This window comes from Dryas octopetala, chromosome 5 (assembly GCF_963921425.1).
Source record: "Dryas octopetala chromosome 5, drDryOcto1.1, whole genome shotgun sequence".
Lineage (NCBI taxonomy): Eukaryota > Viridiplantae > Streptophyta > Magnoliopsida > Rosales > Rosaceae > Dryas > Dryas octopetala.
The window spans coordinates 8,685,401-8,704,591 of record NC_141370.1 but is presented as its reverse complement, the minus strand read 5'-3'; the positions used below and the strand labels follow the sequence as shown (position 1 = coordinate 8,704,591).

Genomic DNA, 19,191 nt, shown 5'->3' with positions numbered 1-19,191 from the left:
GGTCTTCGATTATAAGTGTACGTCACACTAGGATCGAGAATATCATGGGTGTTGTCTTATGTTTCATTGAACTTGACCATAATATGAATACCTGTAATGGAGTTTTACTCACTTGTCAACAAGAATTCATAAAGTCTTGATAATTAATATAACTGATCTTTAGACTTGAGACACCACATTTGTTCTGTACCTTTGGTCGTTATGCTTTAACTGTACATACGATTAGGCTCGACCCACAAGTTTAACTAAAGATGTTGCTTAGGTATAGACTGTATAGTCACTAGCGTATGAGGGTAGGTATTTGTGCAATAAAGGATTTGTCACTCCTAGTAATAAGGGAGATGTTATACAAGGTAACCAATGTTCAAATTCAAGAATCTCTGGCCAAAGTACGTGATCAAGTCATAAGCTTCCTTGATCTATTAGAATCTTCACATAAGGGGTGAGCCTGCAAAGAATCATAATAAGGCTTGACGGATTTCCATACTCGATTGTATGACAGAGAGACTGTATATTATTGTTATCAAGGCTAAAAGGTTCTTTTTACTTCTGATTAATCTGGGTAGCGATGATATGCTACTAGGCGTCAATCGTGACTTCTGGAGACCCAAAGACAATGTAATAACCTAGTTTTAAGACCAAATTATTTTAGAGTTTAACAAAAATGTTTATTTTATAATTATATGTTTATTAATAATAAGTCTTTTTAATTTTTTTTAATTATAGTTATATGTGGGTTTATAATAATTTTATTTACATTGTATTTATAATTATATTATGCAGATATATATACATATTGTGTGGTGTTGGCCGGAAGTGTAGAAGACTCAACACTAATACACTTAGAATTTTTTGATGAGTGTGTGGCTGTGGTGTATAGTTGGTAGTATCAGGTGGGTTAATTAAAAGAAGAGAGTGGTTTATGTTGTTAAACCAAACCGAAAACAGAAGGAGGAGAAAAAGAAGAAAGAAATGGAGAGAAGAGAAGAGAAAACGGGAAGAAACATAGAGAAGAGAAGAAGAGAAAAGAAAGGAAAATCAAAGAGACAGAGAAAAAGAAGGGGGGAAGAACATAGAGAAGGAAAGTGAAAGGAAGATCAAGGTGAGTTTGGATTTTTTGCATAAATTCTATGTTTTTACTTAGTTTTGAACTTGGTTTTTATTTCTGGTTTTGTGAGGTTAAGTGAGTGAGTAGAGAAGTTGTTAGGGTCACAAACGTCTAAGGAAGTGAAAGAGAATTCGGATGGGGTGTCCTTAGTAAATTTTAGGGTTTGAGTTCTTGAGTGGGATTTTGATTTCTAGCTTGGTTTGAAGTTGGGTGTTTAATTTGGAGACTTTAAACATGTTTTTAGAAGCTTAAGAAATTGATGTGGGGTGTTAGAATTGAAGGAAATTAAAGTGAGTTGAAGTTTGGAAAATCTGGAAATTTTTTAGGAAAAATAGCAGTTTTCGGATAGCATACTTTGAGGCAAATTATTTGGAGTTTTACTCGTCCAATTGGAATGCTCTTTATATGGTTGTAAGGAGGAAATGCATAGCTTTAAAATGAGTATACGATTGTTTGATTTGGTGAAGATTTGATGTGTCGACAAAGGTTAGGCCAAAGTTGGGATAAACACTGAAAATTCTGGAAAACATGGGCTAAAGGAGAAAGATGATGAACAGTGCTCGCCGACCTTCCTTACTCGCACCACAGGCGTGTGCCGCATCTCCAGTCGCCGGGAAAGTCCCTCCCCACTGTATTTTCGATTCCGAGTCTGATGGTGACATTCGTTTTACGATTCGAGATCTCTAACTTAGCGAGTGCACTACACACACTAGGATTAGAGAGAACCACTTTTGTGCACTATTTAATTGTGATTTTTTGTTACTTTCTTGTACGAGATTAGGTTTAGAGGATGACTTGAAGACATGACGCTATTTCTAGAGGCATAGTAAGTTCGTATTCAAGGTAAGGGAATTTGGGGAACCTTCTAACTGTGAATTGATTTGATTGAATCTTTGTTGAAAAAATATTATATGCGTGCTACATAAATTATATGAATTATGTGAATTGTATGAAGTATATGGAATTAGTTTATTATTTATATAATAGTTATATTAATTAGTAATGCATTATTTGAAGGTGCATGTATTTGAACTTGTAGTATGATTCATTGAGAGATGAAGATTTCGATAATGAGAAGGGATTGAGAGTAACTTTAAATTTCATAGTGTGCATGGGTAGTGAAGCCCCTTCCATTGCATGCGAATAAAACGATCTATTTTTCAAAGGCGCATTGGGACCTTCGGTTGCGTATCAAAGTTAGGATGTCCTGCACTTTAGTTGGGGATTAAAGTGAAGACGTGTTGCAATTTACTTTTCAAGTGATTATTAGGGAAGTGCAGCATAACATTTATGCATAAGTAGTAGTATTATATATATATATTATTTGTTACATGTTGTGTGTTTTCACCGAACTTCAATTTACTTTTCAAGGAATTATTAAGGAAGTGCAGCATAACATTCATGCACTAGTAATAATATTTATTATATATATTATTTGTTACATGTTGTGTGTTTTCACCGAGCTTCAACCCAAATTGTCCACCAAGTGCTTGGTAGGTACCACCGAGAGATTAGAGATACTTACCGAGCGCTCGACAGATGCATCTACAACTTAACTTGCATCTGAAAGCTCCATCGGCGACCTAAAACTTGCATTTACAACCTAGAACATGTCATTTGCAACCTAAAAAGATACATCTGTAATCTAATAAGTTTTTTAAAAAAAAAATACAAAAATGGTCCATGAACTTTACAGTTAATTTCAATTTGGTTCACTAATTATAAAAAGTGTCAATTTGGTTCACGAACTTTTCAAGTTGTACCAAATCAATACAAACGTTAACTTTCAACGAAAAATTTAACAGAAAATTGTCATGTGCACAACAAGTGACCACATTTTCATAAGCATTTTAGTCCGTTCATCACATTTTTATGTGACCAATTCTGTTAATTTTCGGATGAAAGTTAACGTTTGTATTGCTGTGGTACAACTTGGAAAATTTATGGATCAAATTGATATTTTTTATAGTTAATGAATCAAATTGAAAATCAGTGTAAAATTTGTGCACTATTTTTGTATTTAACTATTTTTTTTTTTTTTATAGGAAATTAACTCTAGATTTCTTGTTAATCATAATTTTGTAATTAATTTATAAAGATGATGTTTGAATGGTGATATAAAATTGAACGTGACTTGGATTCTTCGTACCCTAAAAAATGGGCTCGAAATGGGATTGGATTCGAGTTGGTGACTGATGTCGTATTTACTTCCCATTAATGCCATTTACGACAGCCCAGACAAAATTGTGAGAACATATTTTATCTGCCAGATCCCACCGACACCCAATTATAAAATTTCCTGCAATTCCAAAAACTACCTCATTCTCATTATTTAAATTCAATCTTACACAACAGGCCAACATAAAAGTCTATACTTAACTTAAGCCCTCGACTGCACACCATGGATTCCGATAACCCTACAAACAATAACCATACGAAGCATAACTATGAGATTATGCTCGCCTAGGAACTAATTAACCCCGCATCCAAACAACCAAACATGGCATTTTCTGGAATTAAAAAAAGAAAAAAGAAAACAACCTTTGACTTGTTAAACAGTTGAAACCAAATCATTCGAAACGGACCGAATCACTTGGTGACGACGCTCCTTCTCCTCAACGTTAATCGAGTTACAGTAGTTCCTTACCGCGGTGAGCTCGTACGGTGACGTATCGGTGGCCAACCACTGCTCGATCGTGAAGAGCTGCTGGCTGCAAGGGATGTGGGCCCCGACTGACGTCACCTCGACGTAATTACAGTACCAGCCGTGGTTCGGACCCAACCCGTCGGAGGTGATGTTAAGAGAGCAGACGGGGCCTTCGAGGCAGGGGCCGCGGCCGCTGAAAATGTCGAGATTGCCCCTCTCAAAGTAGTTGTAATCGGGGCCCATCAACCCGCCCCAGGCCTCCAGGTCCCGGATCCGGATCCCGTACCCGTACGCGTCGTAGACTGTGACGCTGATGGTGGAGTCCGTGCCGCCCTTTATGATGGATCCGGTCCTAACGTAGACCGTGTACACGCAATCCGGGTCCTGCTCCTGCATATTCAAATTATAAAAAAAAAACATAAAAAGAAGAAAACAATAAGGATATAAAGGGTATAATGGGGATTTACGTCAGAGAGAGCGAGGGCGAGGAGGAGGGAGAGGAGGAGGGAGAGGAGGAGAGTGTCGGTGTGAAACGCCATTTTGCCAAGAGTGAAGCTCGTTGGGTAGGATAGGGTGTGAGGGTATTATATACAGCTTTTTATAGTACAATTTGTGTATTGCACACACGTTAATGGGTTTTAGGGATGTTTTCGTCATTTGCTGTTTGTCTGCCACAGGGTGGGCCCATATATTCTTCCCTATTATCACCCCTTGCCACATTGTAATAAAATAAATGTAAACTATTCAAAACCCCCTAATTAGAGTTTAGTTATTTCAAAACCTCCACCCTTATTAAAAATAATTCAAAACCCCCTATTAGTCATTTAAACTCTTCCAAAACCCCCTGGTCAACTAACATCCACTTATGTTTGACCTACATTTTTTTAAATATTCCTATTATAACCTTGTTATTCAAATCAGTTTTTTTTTTTTTAATTTCTCTCATCCTCATCCTCACGCTCTCTCTCTCTCTCTCTCTCTCTCTCTCTCTCTCTCTCTCTCTCTCTCTCTCTCTCTCTCTCTCTCATTCCCGCACCTTCTCTGTTCTCTCTCCTCCTCGCGCGGCTGTCGTCGGCGCGTGTGGTGTCGTCCGGCAACGGTTGCCAGCAAGACCACCACCATCAGCTTCGTCTTTCTCTCCTCTTTCTCCCTCTGTCATCACTCGCCCCGAATCAAGCCCAACAGCCCAGATCGCCGCGACTACGATCGGTGGTGCTCGCCGGCGATCTGCCTCTTTCGCCGGAGTTGGAATGCCGAACCACCCAAGTCTTCTTCCTCTCGACGTCCTGAGCACGATGGTATGCTCGGATTCTCCATCCGATCAGCCACGGCGGCAGATCGATGCCACAAAGGCCACGGCTTATCCGCCGGCGATCTGCCTTTTTCGGCGGAGTTGGAATGCCAAACCACCCAAGCCTTCTTCCTCTTGACGTCCTGAGCACGATGGTGTGCTCGGATTTTCCATCTGATCAACCACGGCGACAGATCGAAGCCACAAAGGCCGCGGCTTCTCCGCCGGCGATCTGGCTTTTCCGACAGCCATTTTCGTCGAGTCAGGTACTAATATTCTTCTCCTCATTGTACTCTTCAATGCTATGTGTTTGGATTGGACCAATTGCTGATGAATCAAAAAACCCCAAATCGAACCTCATTGTGTGTTGTTGTAACTGTGTATAGGGAACTTTAAGCCTACATTTATTGATTAAACAGTTTCAGTTCGTGAAACAGTTTCAGCTCGTGAAACATGAGTTTTAAATGAATTTTGAATGAAATTATGGTTCTGAAATATGATGAATCAAATTTGCAGGTAGAAACAGATCGAGGCAGTGGCGACTGTCGTGTACTCGTCGCGCGTGAGATGATCGGACGACGTTGTATTGTTGGCTACTCCTCTCATCTCAATGGCTTATTGTATTGTTATTGTTTTTTTTTTATAAGGTTGCTGTGTTCTTTTTAGTGAAACGGAATTCAGTAAAGGTGTAACTATTTTAGTGAAGTGTAATTGTTTTAGTAAAGGTGTAATTGTTTTTTAATTAAGGTGTAATTGCATTTTAGTCGAGGTGTAATTGTTTCATCACTTAATTCAGTTTCAGTAACTGAATTCTTCAATTTAGTGTAACTGAATTTCTGAAATTCAGTTTCAGTGTAATTGAATTCTTGAAATTCAGTTTCAGTGTAACTGAATTCTTGAAATTCAGTTTCAGTGTAACTGAATTTTTGAAATTCAGTTTCAGTGTAACTGAATTTTTGAAATTCAGTTTTAGTGTAATGAAATTCAATTTCAGTGTTTGATTTTAGTTTTAGTGAAATATTGAGTTTTAGCAAAAACTTCAATTCAAAAAAAAAAAAAAAAAAAAAACAGTTTCACCAAAATACAGTTACAGTGACGTCAGCATGTGTCAGCATGCGTCAGCGCGCGTCAGAAGGGTAATTTAGGATTATAAGTTTTAGGGGGTTTAGAAAGAGTTTCTAGATGGGTGGGGGTTTAGACAAATTTTTTTGGTGAGTAGGGTGTTTAAAATTAGGCACTAACAAAATAAATCATAAAGATGATAACCATGTTAGACTTCGTCCTGGTTTGTAGAAACTCTTTTTTCATTTTTTTGTTTTTGGAAAATAGTTGGAAGAAACTTACACTTTTGGACAATATTAGCATTAAATTGATAAATTTCAATGCACAGCAAAAAAAATGCTACCATATAAACATATATATAATATAGCCCACTAAACCATATCACAACTAGTATTTGATCGTACATTTGGTTGGTTGTACTTGATGTGGATGGAAGGGAGCTTTGCACCCCTAACACTTCTTCAAGTAAACAATCTTTGGTTTCCTTATGCACATTTTTTTTAAAAGGTGAGTTATTAAACTATAAAGTAGAATGGTGCTTTCTCAATTACACACTAAAAATATTTTAACACCAGTTTTTAGTAAAAAAAAATTAGTACTAATTTAGATATCTACAGTGCGTTTGGATGAAGAAATTTTAAAATATTAAAAATTTCAAGATGATCAAATTTTAAAAAAAAATTATTGAGATTTAAAGTTATAGCATTTGTGCAAATTTCTTTTACAAATTACTTAATAAATTCATAGTTTATAGTTTTTTATGCATCAATCTGCAAATAAGTAGTGTGGATAGCAATCACAGCAGTAGTGGCCATGACATAAGAGATATGAGGGATGGTTAAGACATAGATAACGACAATTCTAACAGTAGTTGTGGTGATGAAAATGGTGGTTAGAATAGTCGGAATGACGCGGTGGTGGTAGGGTGGGGATGGTGGTCATAGCGACCAACTATGGAGGCAGCAGGGGTTGTGAAAAAGAATAAAAAACAACGTGCAAAATTTGTAGTGGGCTAAATGACTTAGGCCCCGTTTGGGATTGCGGTGGAGGACCCAAAAACTGTTGTGGGTGACAATTCTCAATCACCTACAGCAGTTTTGGTGTTTGGTAAAAAAATAAAAAACTGTTTTTTCCCACAATTCTCAACTCCCCACAAAAAAAACAGAAAGCAGGTTTTTAAGTACTTTTGAAAGCTGTAGTGACTCACAGCAACAATGAATATTTTATTTTACCTATAATACCCTAATTGATTTCTATGATTTTTATTTGTTTATTTTAAATTAAAAAATATGTCCATTGTTAGTTATATTTTATATTGTGATAATTAATTATGATATTTTATTTATAGGATTAAAATTATAATATACCTAAAAAAATAATAGGCATACTTATTTAATAATGTTGTTCTTAGAAAAATTAATGCTAATAAAAATTTGTAGTCAAAAATTTCAAAAACAAGTAAAAAAATATATTATTTTTACCAAACAAATAAGTGAAATGCACTTTCAGCATCATGTCCATTTTAGTAATTATACACAGTCACAGCATTTTTATATTAACATTTACCAAACACTTTGATACTATTTTTTGCACTCACAACACTTTTGAAAACATAGTTTACCAAACACTCAACTGCTTTACTTTACAGCTGACTTTACTTCACAACTGTTTTACTTCACAGCTGTTTTTTCTCACAATAATACCAAACTGGCCCTTAATGACTAGCTATTTAGGAGTTAAAAAATGTTCACTCTTGCTGAAATTACAGGATTGGCCACGACAACCTCTTAGTACAATAACAATCATAATGGCAGTAACGGGTGGGGGACAATTGTTATGCCTTTGGAACGTACAGCGCGCAGCTACGCGACGAGAGAGTGGGCTTTCCTCTCATATTTACGTTTTTGATCGCATCTTCTTTATTACAGCCTAAACGGCTAAACTCCGAAGGTTTTTTTTTTTTAGGAGAAAGCTGTAGAACTTTGAATAATCAAAAGCATATTCTAGTTATACGATAAAGCCAAATGATTAAAGGTGCCAAGTGACACACGTGGTGGGTAGAGTGGTCTATCAGAAATTTGCATCTTGACCCTTAACATGAATATGGTCAAATGATAATAATTTGAACGTAACATTGTGAGTCGTGTGACATTAGCAAAGTAGAAAGATATAACATATTTTTATGAGTTAATTATAATTATATATCTCAATTATATACTACTTTTTAACTTGGCACTTCAAGTTTAAAAAGTTGCATTAGAGTACCTCAACTACGAAATTGTGTCAACAAACTACCTCCGTTAATCTTGCCGTTAAAAAAACAGTTATCTAATGATGTGGCACATGCGGAGGTAGTTTGTGAACACTCCACAGGAACCTCATATGGTGGCTGCCAAACGTATCCTTCTCTATTTTAAGGGCTCTCTTGGTTTTGGCATCACTTTCTCCCGCACACAAGGTCCTCTCCACCTCAAGGCCTTGTCGGATGCGGACTGGGCTGGTTATCCCGACTCTCATCACTCCACCACCGGCTATATGATCTTTCTTGGTTCCAATTTGATTTCGTGGTGTTCCAAGAAACAATCGACTGTCTCGGGCTCTAATGCCGAGTCTAAATCCCGCCCTTTGTCCCACGCTTATGCCGAAATGGTATGGTTATCCTATCTTCTTCATGAGCTTGGCTTTCACATTTAGTTTCCTATATTACTCTATAGTGACAGTCTTAGTGCTACTTACATGGTTGCCAACCCCGTGTTCTATGCTCGCACTCGCCACATTGAGTTGAACTATCACTTTGTGTGTGAGCGAGTTGCCACTGGCAGTCATTGAGTGCTCTTTCTACCATCCGTGGACCAAGCCGCTGATCTTCTCACCAAGACTCTTTACAAACAACGTCATTTGTTGTTCCGATCCAAACTTGTCAGTCTAAAACCGCTTAGTTTGCGGGGGGTGTTAGATGATATTTTTGTTTAGGCTTAGTCCTATTGTATATGGATTTTCTATGTAATTACTTGAACCTTAAGCCTGGGGCTTTACTTAAACTTGTATAAATACCTTTGTCACACCCCCAATTCGTGATTAAGAGAAAATTAAGGATTAAGATGTGAATCACACTTTAATTATAGAATTAACTTCTATAACCAGAATGTGAGTGAGAATAATAAAATAAAAGAAAAAAATGCATACTATTAACATACGAGTTAATTACACTTACACCCCATGAGGTTTATAGTTTTTTCACATACACCCCATGGGGTTTCAATAATTACACATACACCCCCTAAGGTTTCAAAACTATTGCTTATAACCCCCTGTATGAGATGAAAAATGATGAGAAATTATGCAAAAAAACATGTTAAGGGGTGAAATGATCTAATAAGATTACTTAAGGTGTAAGGTCCAACCTCAATACAAAGATTTTCTTTTTTGTTTATTTATTTTTTTCTCTTATAGGGGGTTATATGCAATATTTTTGAAACCTCAAGAGATGTATGTGTAATTTTTGAAACCCCATGGAGTATATGTGAAAAGACGATAAACCTCAGGGGGTGTAATTGTAATTAACTCATTAACATACCAAACTAAATTCAAGCTTAGTTTACAACACACAACCTGTCTCAGTAACTTAAGTTTAACAGAACTTCCAAAACAAAACAAAACAAAACTTTAAAGCCTCGATCTTTACACTTATTTACACAAATTTCTTATTGCTACTTCTTCTAAGGGTTCTAATCTTCAGTGTTTGCAAAGCCTATAAGGGGGTGACCTCTAACCAACAGCTTAGTAGGGACATTCAACCATATTATATAAAATTAATTATAGTGAGTCTCAATGAAACATATAATATGGAGCAGATAATATAAAATATAATAATATTATTAATACATGAATCATATGCTGCACTTCCTCAATTTAAAACCCTTGAAAAGTAAATTGAAAATCATGCTAACTTTGGTCTCTATCGAAGGTCCCAGTACGCTTTGGGGAGGTTAGATCGTTTTATCAGTCTCTAATAAAGGGACTTCACTCCCCGCACTCTATGAATTTAAATTAACTCTCAATCCCTACTCATCTATGTAACTCCATTCTTAATTGAATCATGTTTCACTTTCAAATATATGCACATAATTATATATAATAATTTACTAATTTATATCATGCTCAAATATTTTAAATAATTCATATAAATCACATATTAGCACACATATTTCATTTTTCAACAAAGATTTCATATAATCAAATTTGCAGTTTAAGGTTCCCCAGATCCCCCTTCCTCGAATATGAACTTATCTCGCCGCTAGAAATAACCTCGTGTCTCCGAGTCATTCTCCGAACCTAATCCCGTACAATAAAACCACAATTAATTACGGAATAAAGTTGCTTACTTTCTAATTCTAGTGTGTGTAATGAAAACAATAAGTTAGGGGTCTCATATCTCAAAACAGAGGCCACCATCAGACTCGAAATCGAAAATGCAGTGGGGAGGGACTTTTCTCGGCGACCAGAGCTACCGCACGCGCCAGTGGTGCGAGTGGGGGTGGCTGCGGCATTGTTCATCGGCTTCAACCTCCAACCCAGATTTTCCTTATTTTTTTCTCAAATTTGGCTCTTTGTTTATCTTATCAAACATTCACCAAATTGAGCAAAATTATACTCATTTTAAAGCTCTGCAACTCCTCTTTACAACCATACAAAGATCACACAAAACGGAGCTCTACAACTCAAGATATGTAGCGTCAAAGGTTGGTACCCGAAACTATCCAAAAATTGCAGAAATTTTCAGATTTTCCCAAAATTCAACCAACTTTATTTCTTTCAATTCTCACCACCTAAATCAATTCCTATGGCTAAGAAATGATAAATTATAACTTATATTTCAATTAAAATCGAAGAAAACACAATCAAATGGATTTAAAAATCAAAAACTCAAAACTGAAAATTGCTTAGTACACCCAACCCGAAAACTCTTTTACTTTTCCTTCAACTTTTATGGTATTTGTGCTCCAATAACAACTCTAACAACTAATAAACATCACCAAAACAGACTTCACAAATCAAATTCGAAATCCAAGAAAAACAAAGGTTTTATAAAACTTTGAACTTAATTACCTTATTTTCCTCTCCTTTCCTTCTCTTTCTCCTCCTTCTTTCTCTGTCTCTCTGTCTCTCCTTCTCAGGTTCTCTCTCATTTTCCCTTTCTTTCTTCTTCTTTCTTTGGTTTCTCTTCTCTCGGGTTCCAAAACAAAACAAAAGAAAACTTTAAAGCCTCAATCTTTACACTTATTTACACAAATTTCTTCTTACTACTTCTTCTAAGGGTTCTAATCTTCAGTGTTTGCAAAGTCTATTAGGGGATGACCTCTAACCAACGGCTTAGTAGGACATTCAACCTTATTATGTAAAATTAATTATAGTGAGTCTCAATGAAACATATAATATGGAGCAGATAATTTAAAATATAATAATATTATTAATGCATGAATCATATGCTGCACTTCCTCAATTTAAAACCCTTGAAAAGTAAATTGCAAATCATCCTAACTTCGATATCTGTCGAAGGTCCCAATACGCTTTGGGGAGGTTAGATCGTTTTATCAGTCTCTACTAAAGGGACTTCACTCCCCGCACTCTATGAATTTAAATTAACTCTCAATCCATACTCATCTCTGTAACTCCATTCTCAAATGAATCATGTTTCACTTTCAAATATATGCACATAATTATATATAATAATTTACTAATTTATATCAAGCTCAAATATTTTAAATAATTCATATAAATCACATATTAGCACACATACTTTATTTTTCAACAAAGATTCCATATAATCAAATTTGCAGTTTAAAGTTCCCCAGATCCCCCTACCTCGAATATGAACTTATCTCGCCGCTAGAAATAACCTCGTGTCTCCGAGTCATTCTCCGAACCTAATCCCGTACAATAAAACCACAATTAATTACGGAATAAAAGTCGCTTACTTTCTAATTCTAGTGTGTGTAATGAAAACAATAAGTTAGGAGTCTCAGATCTCAAAACGGAGGCCACCATCAGACTTCGAATCGAAAATGCAGTGGGGAGGAACTTTCCTCGACGACCAGAGCTACCGCACGCGCCGATGGTGCGAGTGGGGGGGTGGCTGCGGCATTGTTCATCGGCTTCAACCTCCAACCCAGATTTTCCTTATTTTTTCTCAAATTTGGCTCTTTGTTTATCTTATCAAACCTTCACCAAATTGAGCAAAATTATACTCATTTTAAAGCTCTGCAACTCCTCTTTACAACCATATAAAGATCACACAAAACGGAGCTCTACAACTCAAGATATGTAGCCTCAAAGATTGGTACCCGAAACTATCCAAAAATTGCAGAAATTTTCAGATTTTCCCAAAATTCAACCAACTTTATTTCTTTCAATTCTCACCACCTAAATCAATTCCTATGGCTAAGAAATGATAAATTATAACTTATATTTCAGTTAAAATCGAAGAAAACACAATCAAATGGATTTAAAAATCAAAAACTCAAAACTGAAAATTGCTTAGTACACCCAACCCGAAAACTCTTTTACTTTTCCTTCAACTTTTATGGTATTTGTGCTCCAATAACAACTCTAACAACTAATAAACATCACCAAAACGGGACTTCACAACTCAAATTCGAAATCCAAGAAAAAAAGAGGTTTTATAAAACTTTGAACTTAATTTACCTTCTTTTCCTCTCCTTTCCTTCTCTTTCTCCTCCTTCTTTCTCTGTCTCTCTGTCTCTCCTTCTCAGGTTCTCTTCTCATCTTTCTCTCTCTCTCATTTTCCCTTTCTTTCTTCTTCTTTCTTTGGTTTCTCTTCTCTCGGGTTCTCTTTGTTTTCCTACTGGGTTTGGTTAACAAACCCAACTTAAAACAACAAACACACACACACCACCGCCACACTCACTGCTCACGTCCACCTTTTCTAAAACCAATCAAACTGAGTTTAAAGAAAAAAAAAAAAAAACAGTAGAGTGTAGAAGCTACTTTCTTCTATACGTAAAAATTTTATTTATTTTTTAAACTAAATATATATATCCCATATATATATATATATATATACAGGCTCCTTCTGTTGAGGTATACCTCAACTTATTTATGTTATATATATATATAACAATAGAAATAGAAATATAAAAAATATTATAATATAATATAATTAAAACTAATTTAACCAAAACTTTAATGAATAAAAACTGAGTTATAACAACCTTTGTGATTAATGAGAAGAGTACGCAATTACACAAAACTTACACATATCATGGTGGGACTGGTTTAGAGCCGGATGCAGTGTTGTAGGCGGCGCGCTGGTGCAGCTTTGGAAGATTTTTTGCAGGTTTGTGCCTCTCCTTCCCTTCCTTTGCAGCTCTCCATCCCATGTTGGCATCACCTTCTTTTTTAAAGTGAACTTTGATGGTGCTTGTGACAATCAAAGTGTTGTTAATGGTACTGGAGTACTAATTAGCTAGGAATCAACTTGGACAATTTATGGCAGCTGCCATGTCTGCATCAGTTCCAGGTTACCTTTCACTTCGAGCTGTGGAAGTTAAAGCTCTTGTGGCGGCTTGATGTCATTTTAATTAGCTGTTAATTGAGAAGAGGAAGACCTTGGCATGAAACTATGAAAGAAAATTTAATTGAGGAGGCCAAGACCTTGTTTTTGTCCATTAAATATGTAAAGTGTACTCATGTATACAGAGTTTGTAATTTAGTTGCTCACGGACTAGCTAGGCATGGTCTTTCTTTGCCGTCGGATTTGTATTTGCGTGAGGAAGGACCTTCTTGGTTAGTTTCTCTACTTGATGCTGATGTATCCCCCTTAATATACTAATGTTATTTTTAACCCAAGTAGAAACAATTAAGGCATCCCCTCACAAATGAGATGGTACATACCTCATGAAGTAGAGACCTGGAAACCTCCAACAAATGTCTGTTTAATTTGCACTCAGCCACCCCATTTTGCTGGGGAGAGTGAGGACAAGATGTTTGATGGCGAATGCCAACAAAATGTAGAAACTCTGTTAATTCTCTATTAACATACTCTCCACCATTGTCTGATCGGAAAACCTTTATAGAAGAATCAAACTGAGTTAAAATCATCTTATGAAAAGTTCAAATATGGCCCACACATCACTCTTGTTCTGCATAAAATATACCAATGTTATCCTTGTGCAATCATCAATAAACGTAATGAACCAACGCGTGCCATTATTTGTAGAGAGTAGGAAAGGTCCCCAAACATCCGAATAAGTTAATGCAAAGGGAGTTGTAGCTCTAGTATTACTGAGAGGAAAAGACACACGATGACTTTGACCAAAGCACAAGTAGCACAAGAAAAATCGGAAAGATTAAATCCAGAAAATATTGTAGGAAATAACCTCTAATATAAGATCAATGATTGATGGATGACCTAGTCTCCTATGCCACAACCAAATCTTCTTGTTATTCTCCAAAAGAACAAGCAGTAACATGATGAGCAACACCACCATCATCATCTAATCGATCCTGCGAATTGAAACTACAATCCAGATAGTACAATTCACCCCTACGTTTACCAGTGCCAATATTTTCCTTGGTATGGATGTCCTAGAAAACACAATGAGTGAGAAAAAAGGTGGCAACACAATTATAAGATTAGGTTAATTGATTGATAGATAAAATGGTACAATTAAGTGAAGGCACAAACAAAGTGTCGGAGAGATAAAGAAAGTGATAATGAAATAGTACTAACTCCAATAATCGGGGAAGATACGCCATTAGCGTTAGTGATAAAGGTCTTTGGCCGAACAATGAGAAGACAAACGTTGGAATACAAAGCGATCACAAGTCATATGATCTGACGCACTTGTGTCAATTATTTAAGCACACTATCACACGTAAATTAGGGACTACTCAAAGCATAACTAGATGTACTTGACGTGGCAACAAAGCTGAAAACAGTGTCAACATTTTCTCTTGAAGCCAGCTCCTCTACGTTGGTGTCAAAAATTGCCAGAAATGCCTTCTCAGGAGTATTCAAGGAAGACATATCCTAAATATATTTTTTATAATAATAAGAAAGAGGAATATAGATATATTAATCAACAAAACACAAATGAAGAACCATGTACCACGCGACAAGGATGCGTAGCAACGGGTAAGAGAAGATTGACCGGACAAAGGTAATGTATGAAGAGCTATAATGGCGCGTGGTAGCGGCTGGTCGTGCAGATCAAGTCAAGGTGGCGGCGACAACGGTGGCCTGGTAAGTGTGCGACGACCTGGCGAGCACTTGGTGATCCGGAGAGGTCTCGGTGTCCCGACAAGGGCTCAATGGTTCCGGCATGGGATCGGTGGTCCTGGCAAGGTCTCAGTAGTTTAATAGTCTAATGCAGCGTGACTTCGTGACAAAACACGATTGTACGTGATGAAACAGTGGGCTTTTCACGTCTAGTGCAGCCGAATAATTTCGAGGGATCAAGAAATCTTAGGGTGCGTTTGGTAACGTTTTACAAAATGGTTTTTCATTTTACAAATTCAAAAAATGACAAAAATGTGTTTGGTTGCCATATTGAGAAAACAGTTTTTGAAAAACACAAAATAGAATTTCTAGTTTACAGTGTAAATTCAGAAAACGACTAAATGATGTTTTCAGTGAATTTAGAAAACATAGATAACACAAATACAAATAAAAAAAAATTACAACTAGAAAAAAAAAAAAAATGTGATCTGCACCTCCTCCCCACCTAGCCAGACCCACCTCCGGCTGCAGCCCTACCCCTCGTCGCTGCCCACCTCACCCATCTCTCTTCATCTCTCCTCTATTTCTCTATTTCTTTTTTTCTTTTTTTCTCTCTCTCTTCCCATCTCTCAAAATATATACTTTGTAATCCCTTTATAGTTTCCAATTCTCGCTTCAATAAACAGATCAAGACTCTCCGTAACATCCATGGCAGGAAGCTCACGAACCTTAACAACTTTTACATAGAGAAAATACATCTGTTCAACTAGATCATAGGTGCTTGCAGTGTTGTCTCCATTAATAATACGGCCACCAACAACTCTTCCACCTCCAAGGTAGTCGCGCCGGCCGAGGTGGGTTGAGTTTTATAAAACTTCTCTTCTTTTTAATTATATATTTTATGAAATTGATTAATAATAATTTATAATTAATATCTTTTGTGAATATAATTATTTGGTTGTAATAATTAGTTAATATCAAATGTGTTTTTCATTATTTTTGTTTTATATAATTGCTTTTTAATTATGCTACCAGACGCCTTCTCATATTTTGAGAATGCAAAATTTAATTTGTCATTTTCATTTTACAATACAATTTTTTAGAAAATTGTTCTATAAAACGTTACCAGACGGCCCCTTAGAAACCACGTACAATTTATGGAAAAAATTGTTAACCAAAATATATTAGTGATCAAGAACAACCTACAAACACAATGTACTTGCTCTGATTCCTATGGACAGAGATAGGAACTTAGAGGCGGCTCTGATACCATGCTAAAATACGTTTGAGGGATTTTCTGATATTCTATTCATCTCCAGATGGAGGTATATATAGCATATATTTACAAGATATACAAATCGTAAGAGTACAAAGTCAGCTCTCCACCAACCACCCATTAATTACAAATCTCAAATCTCATGAAACCCTCTAATGTTAAATACATAAGTTGACTCCTGCCAATACTAATTAATTACTTTTTTTTTGGTTACAAAGGGAGGAGGCCAAGGAAAGAGGCCTAGAGGGGGGAGGGGGGATCGAAACCCGGTGAGGTGGGGGCAGCACAACTGCTTGGCCAACTGGCCTACCCAAGTCCTCAATTACTTTAATTAAATGGTTAACTCACACCAACAAACACATCATTTGATATCAAAATTTGAGCTCCATCTCTAGCATTATTGTTTAAGGATTCATATCTCATTAGGTCCCATTAGCAGAATTGCTGTGTACGTCTAGCTGGTTTCCCTTTTACAAGTGCAATTTAAAGATTCAATTCGATCAATCTTTAGATTTGAGATATATGACCCAAATCAAGAATTGAGAAGACAAATAGTAGAGGATTCATATTAACACAAGACACTCCAGGGACAAAATTGAAGTATTTAACAAACTGAAAGGTATACTTTACTTTACATTTTTATATTCACATATGGCTCATTTGAAAAACTAATTATGAGAGGCTATGAGAGACTGTTTTATAAGAACCCTTAGTGTAATCCAATTATATATATTTTTATTAACTTAAAGTTTCACACTCTCATCAATCCTCATTTTATTACTCAATAACCCGTTTTAAATTAACAACCCTTCAAAAAAAAAAAAACTCACCCAAACCTATTTTATTCGTTATCCTGTTTTTTTTTTTTCATTCGCTAACGGGTTCACCATGTACCCTCCTAGTTAGGGTGTAGATTGGGGCCACTACAAGAAAAGTACTCATTTGCAGCATTCCATAAACGCTGCAAATTATCATTTGCAGCGTTTTCTTAAACGCTGTATATTGAGACGTTGCAAAAGATACCTTGTTTTTGCAACGTTTATTTCATGTTACTAAGAAATGCTGCAAATGATATTTTATAACATTTTTTCATCGTTGGATATTGACTTTTATAACAGTTGGATAACGTTGCAAAAGTTCCATTTACAACATATTTTTAACGTTGCAAAAGAGGTCTTACATCCCCCACAAATATTATTCATAACATATTTTTAACGTTGCTAAAGATATTAGATTGCAAATGTTGTTATGTATTACTCAGCTTGCAACATTGTTTAAATGCTGCGAATATTGGTTTTTTTTTTTTTTTTTTACATCCTTATTCTCTTGATTAACCATTATTGTTCAATTAGAAATATTTTAATACACCCACTAACTTCTAAAATGTTCCTCTCAAAGTCATCCATTAATCAAAATAGACATTGAAAAAATTAAATAAAATCAAGTGAATAATAGATCACATTCTTACAATTAATTATAAAATATCACATAGTAAAATAATTACATCATTTCGCCACCTTAGTTTTTAGTGGAAATTACAGAAGAACTTAAATACATTCAACTAGAAGTTAAATATATTCTACATCAGACCAACTATGTAGAACAAAATAAGGTCACCTACTTCTAACATATACCAAATGCATGTGTAGACCACAAAAAGGTCAATATATACATTATCAACTAGAGTCAAAATAATGGTCAAAATGGAGTTGCAAAAGACCAAATATGCACAAACTCAAAAAACATATCCTGCATTGGTATAGCTAGACCATGTGTAGAACCAAAAACACTTTAGTTAGACTTTGGACCTAGAGATCACCCCTCTGCATAATAGCCAAAAACTACATTGTTCTAAATTAAGTACTTAATTTAGAACAATGTAGTTTTTGGGCCAAGCAATAGTACTTCCAATTGCATCATCAACCACATTAAACTCTGACGTTGGACGATATAATGGAGCATCTTCTAATACTATAAGTGTCACCCAAACCTTCCAACAATCTGGTCCAAGACAAATATGGTGTACCTTTGAAAGAGGATCTTTTGATGCAACTGTTCCTTCAGCTACAACTTCTCCAGTTCCCATCCATGATAGTAATTTACATCGACCATTTTCCACATTCCTTGCATCTGATATAGTTGGATTCATGTGCTGCAAATAGAGTAATTACAAAGAAAAATAGAATGCGGTCAATTTTCTCCAAGAAGAAGATGTGACCAAATTGAATAAGCATATATATAATGCAAACCTGTGAAGTTTCCTTAGAATGTTGCATGCTATCCTTAGGAGTAGTAGTTTGATCCTATAAAGATTTTAGCATTTGTGTATCAAATTAAAATCACAGTAATACAGATAGTTGTTCTTCAAATCATAAGACAATTGGAATCTTTTACACACCAAATAGACACACACACACATACAACACCTGTAGAATATCTTCAGAATGCTCCAATGTGTCCTCTGTAGTAGTTTGATCCTAAAAAAAATTAATAAAATGTCATATATATGGTAATTGAACATGAAGTAATCATATATTTTGTTCATCATTTGGTGTCAATTAAAATT

The 19,191-nt window shown here is 35.8% G+C and overlaps 1 protein-coding gene across 3 annotated transcripts; it reads right to left on the bottom strand.

Annotated features, from left to right (window-relative positions):
* Positions 1–3,409: 3,409 nt before the first annotated feature.
* On the bottom strand, positions 3,410–4,360 carry LOC147284014 (PLAT domain-containing protein 3-like). 3 transcript variants are annotated; one of them, XM_086244746.1, is made up of 3 exons: positions 4,223–4,360; positions 3,650–4,145; positions 3,413–3,525 (listed from the first exon to the last, which is right to left on the bottom strand). In XM_086244746.1, the coding sequence occupies exons 1-2, from the start codon at positions 4,292–4,294 to the stop codon at positions 3,660–3,662; spliced, it is 558 nt and encodes a 185-aa protein (XP_086100872.1). In that variant the 5' UTR covers positions 4,295–4,360; the 3' UTR covers positions 3,413–3,525; positions 3,650–3,659. The 3 variants fall into 3 exon arrangements, with proteins under 3 accessions (XP_086100871.1, XP_086100873.1, XP_086100872.1); XM_086244745.1 differs by having other exon boundaries at positions 3,410–4,145; XM_086244747.1 differs by having other exon boundaries at positions 3,410–4,139; positions 4,223–4,347.
* Between the last annotated feature and the right edge of the window lie 14,831 nt (positions 4,361–19,191).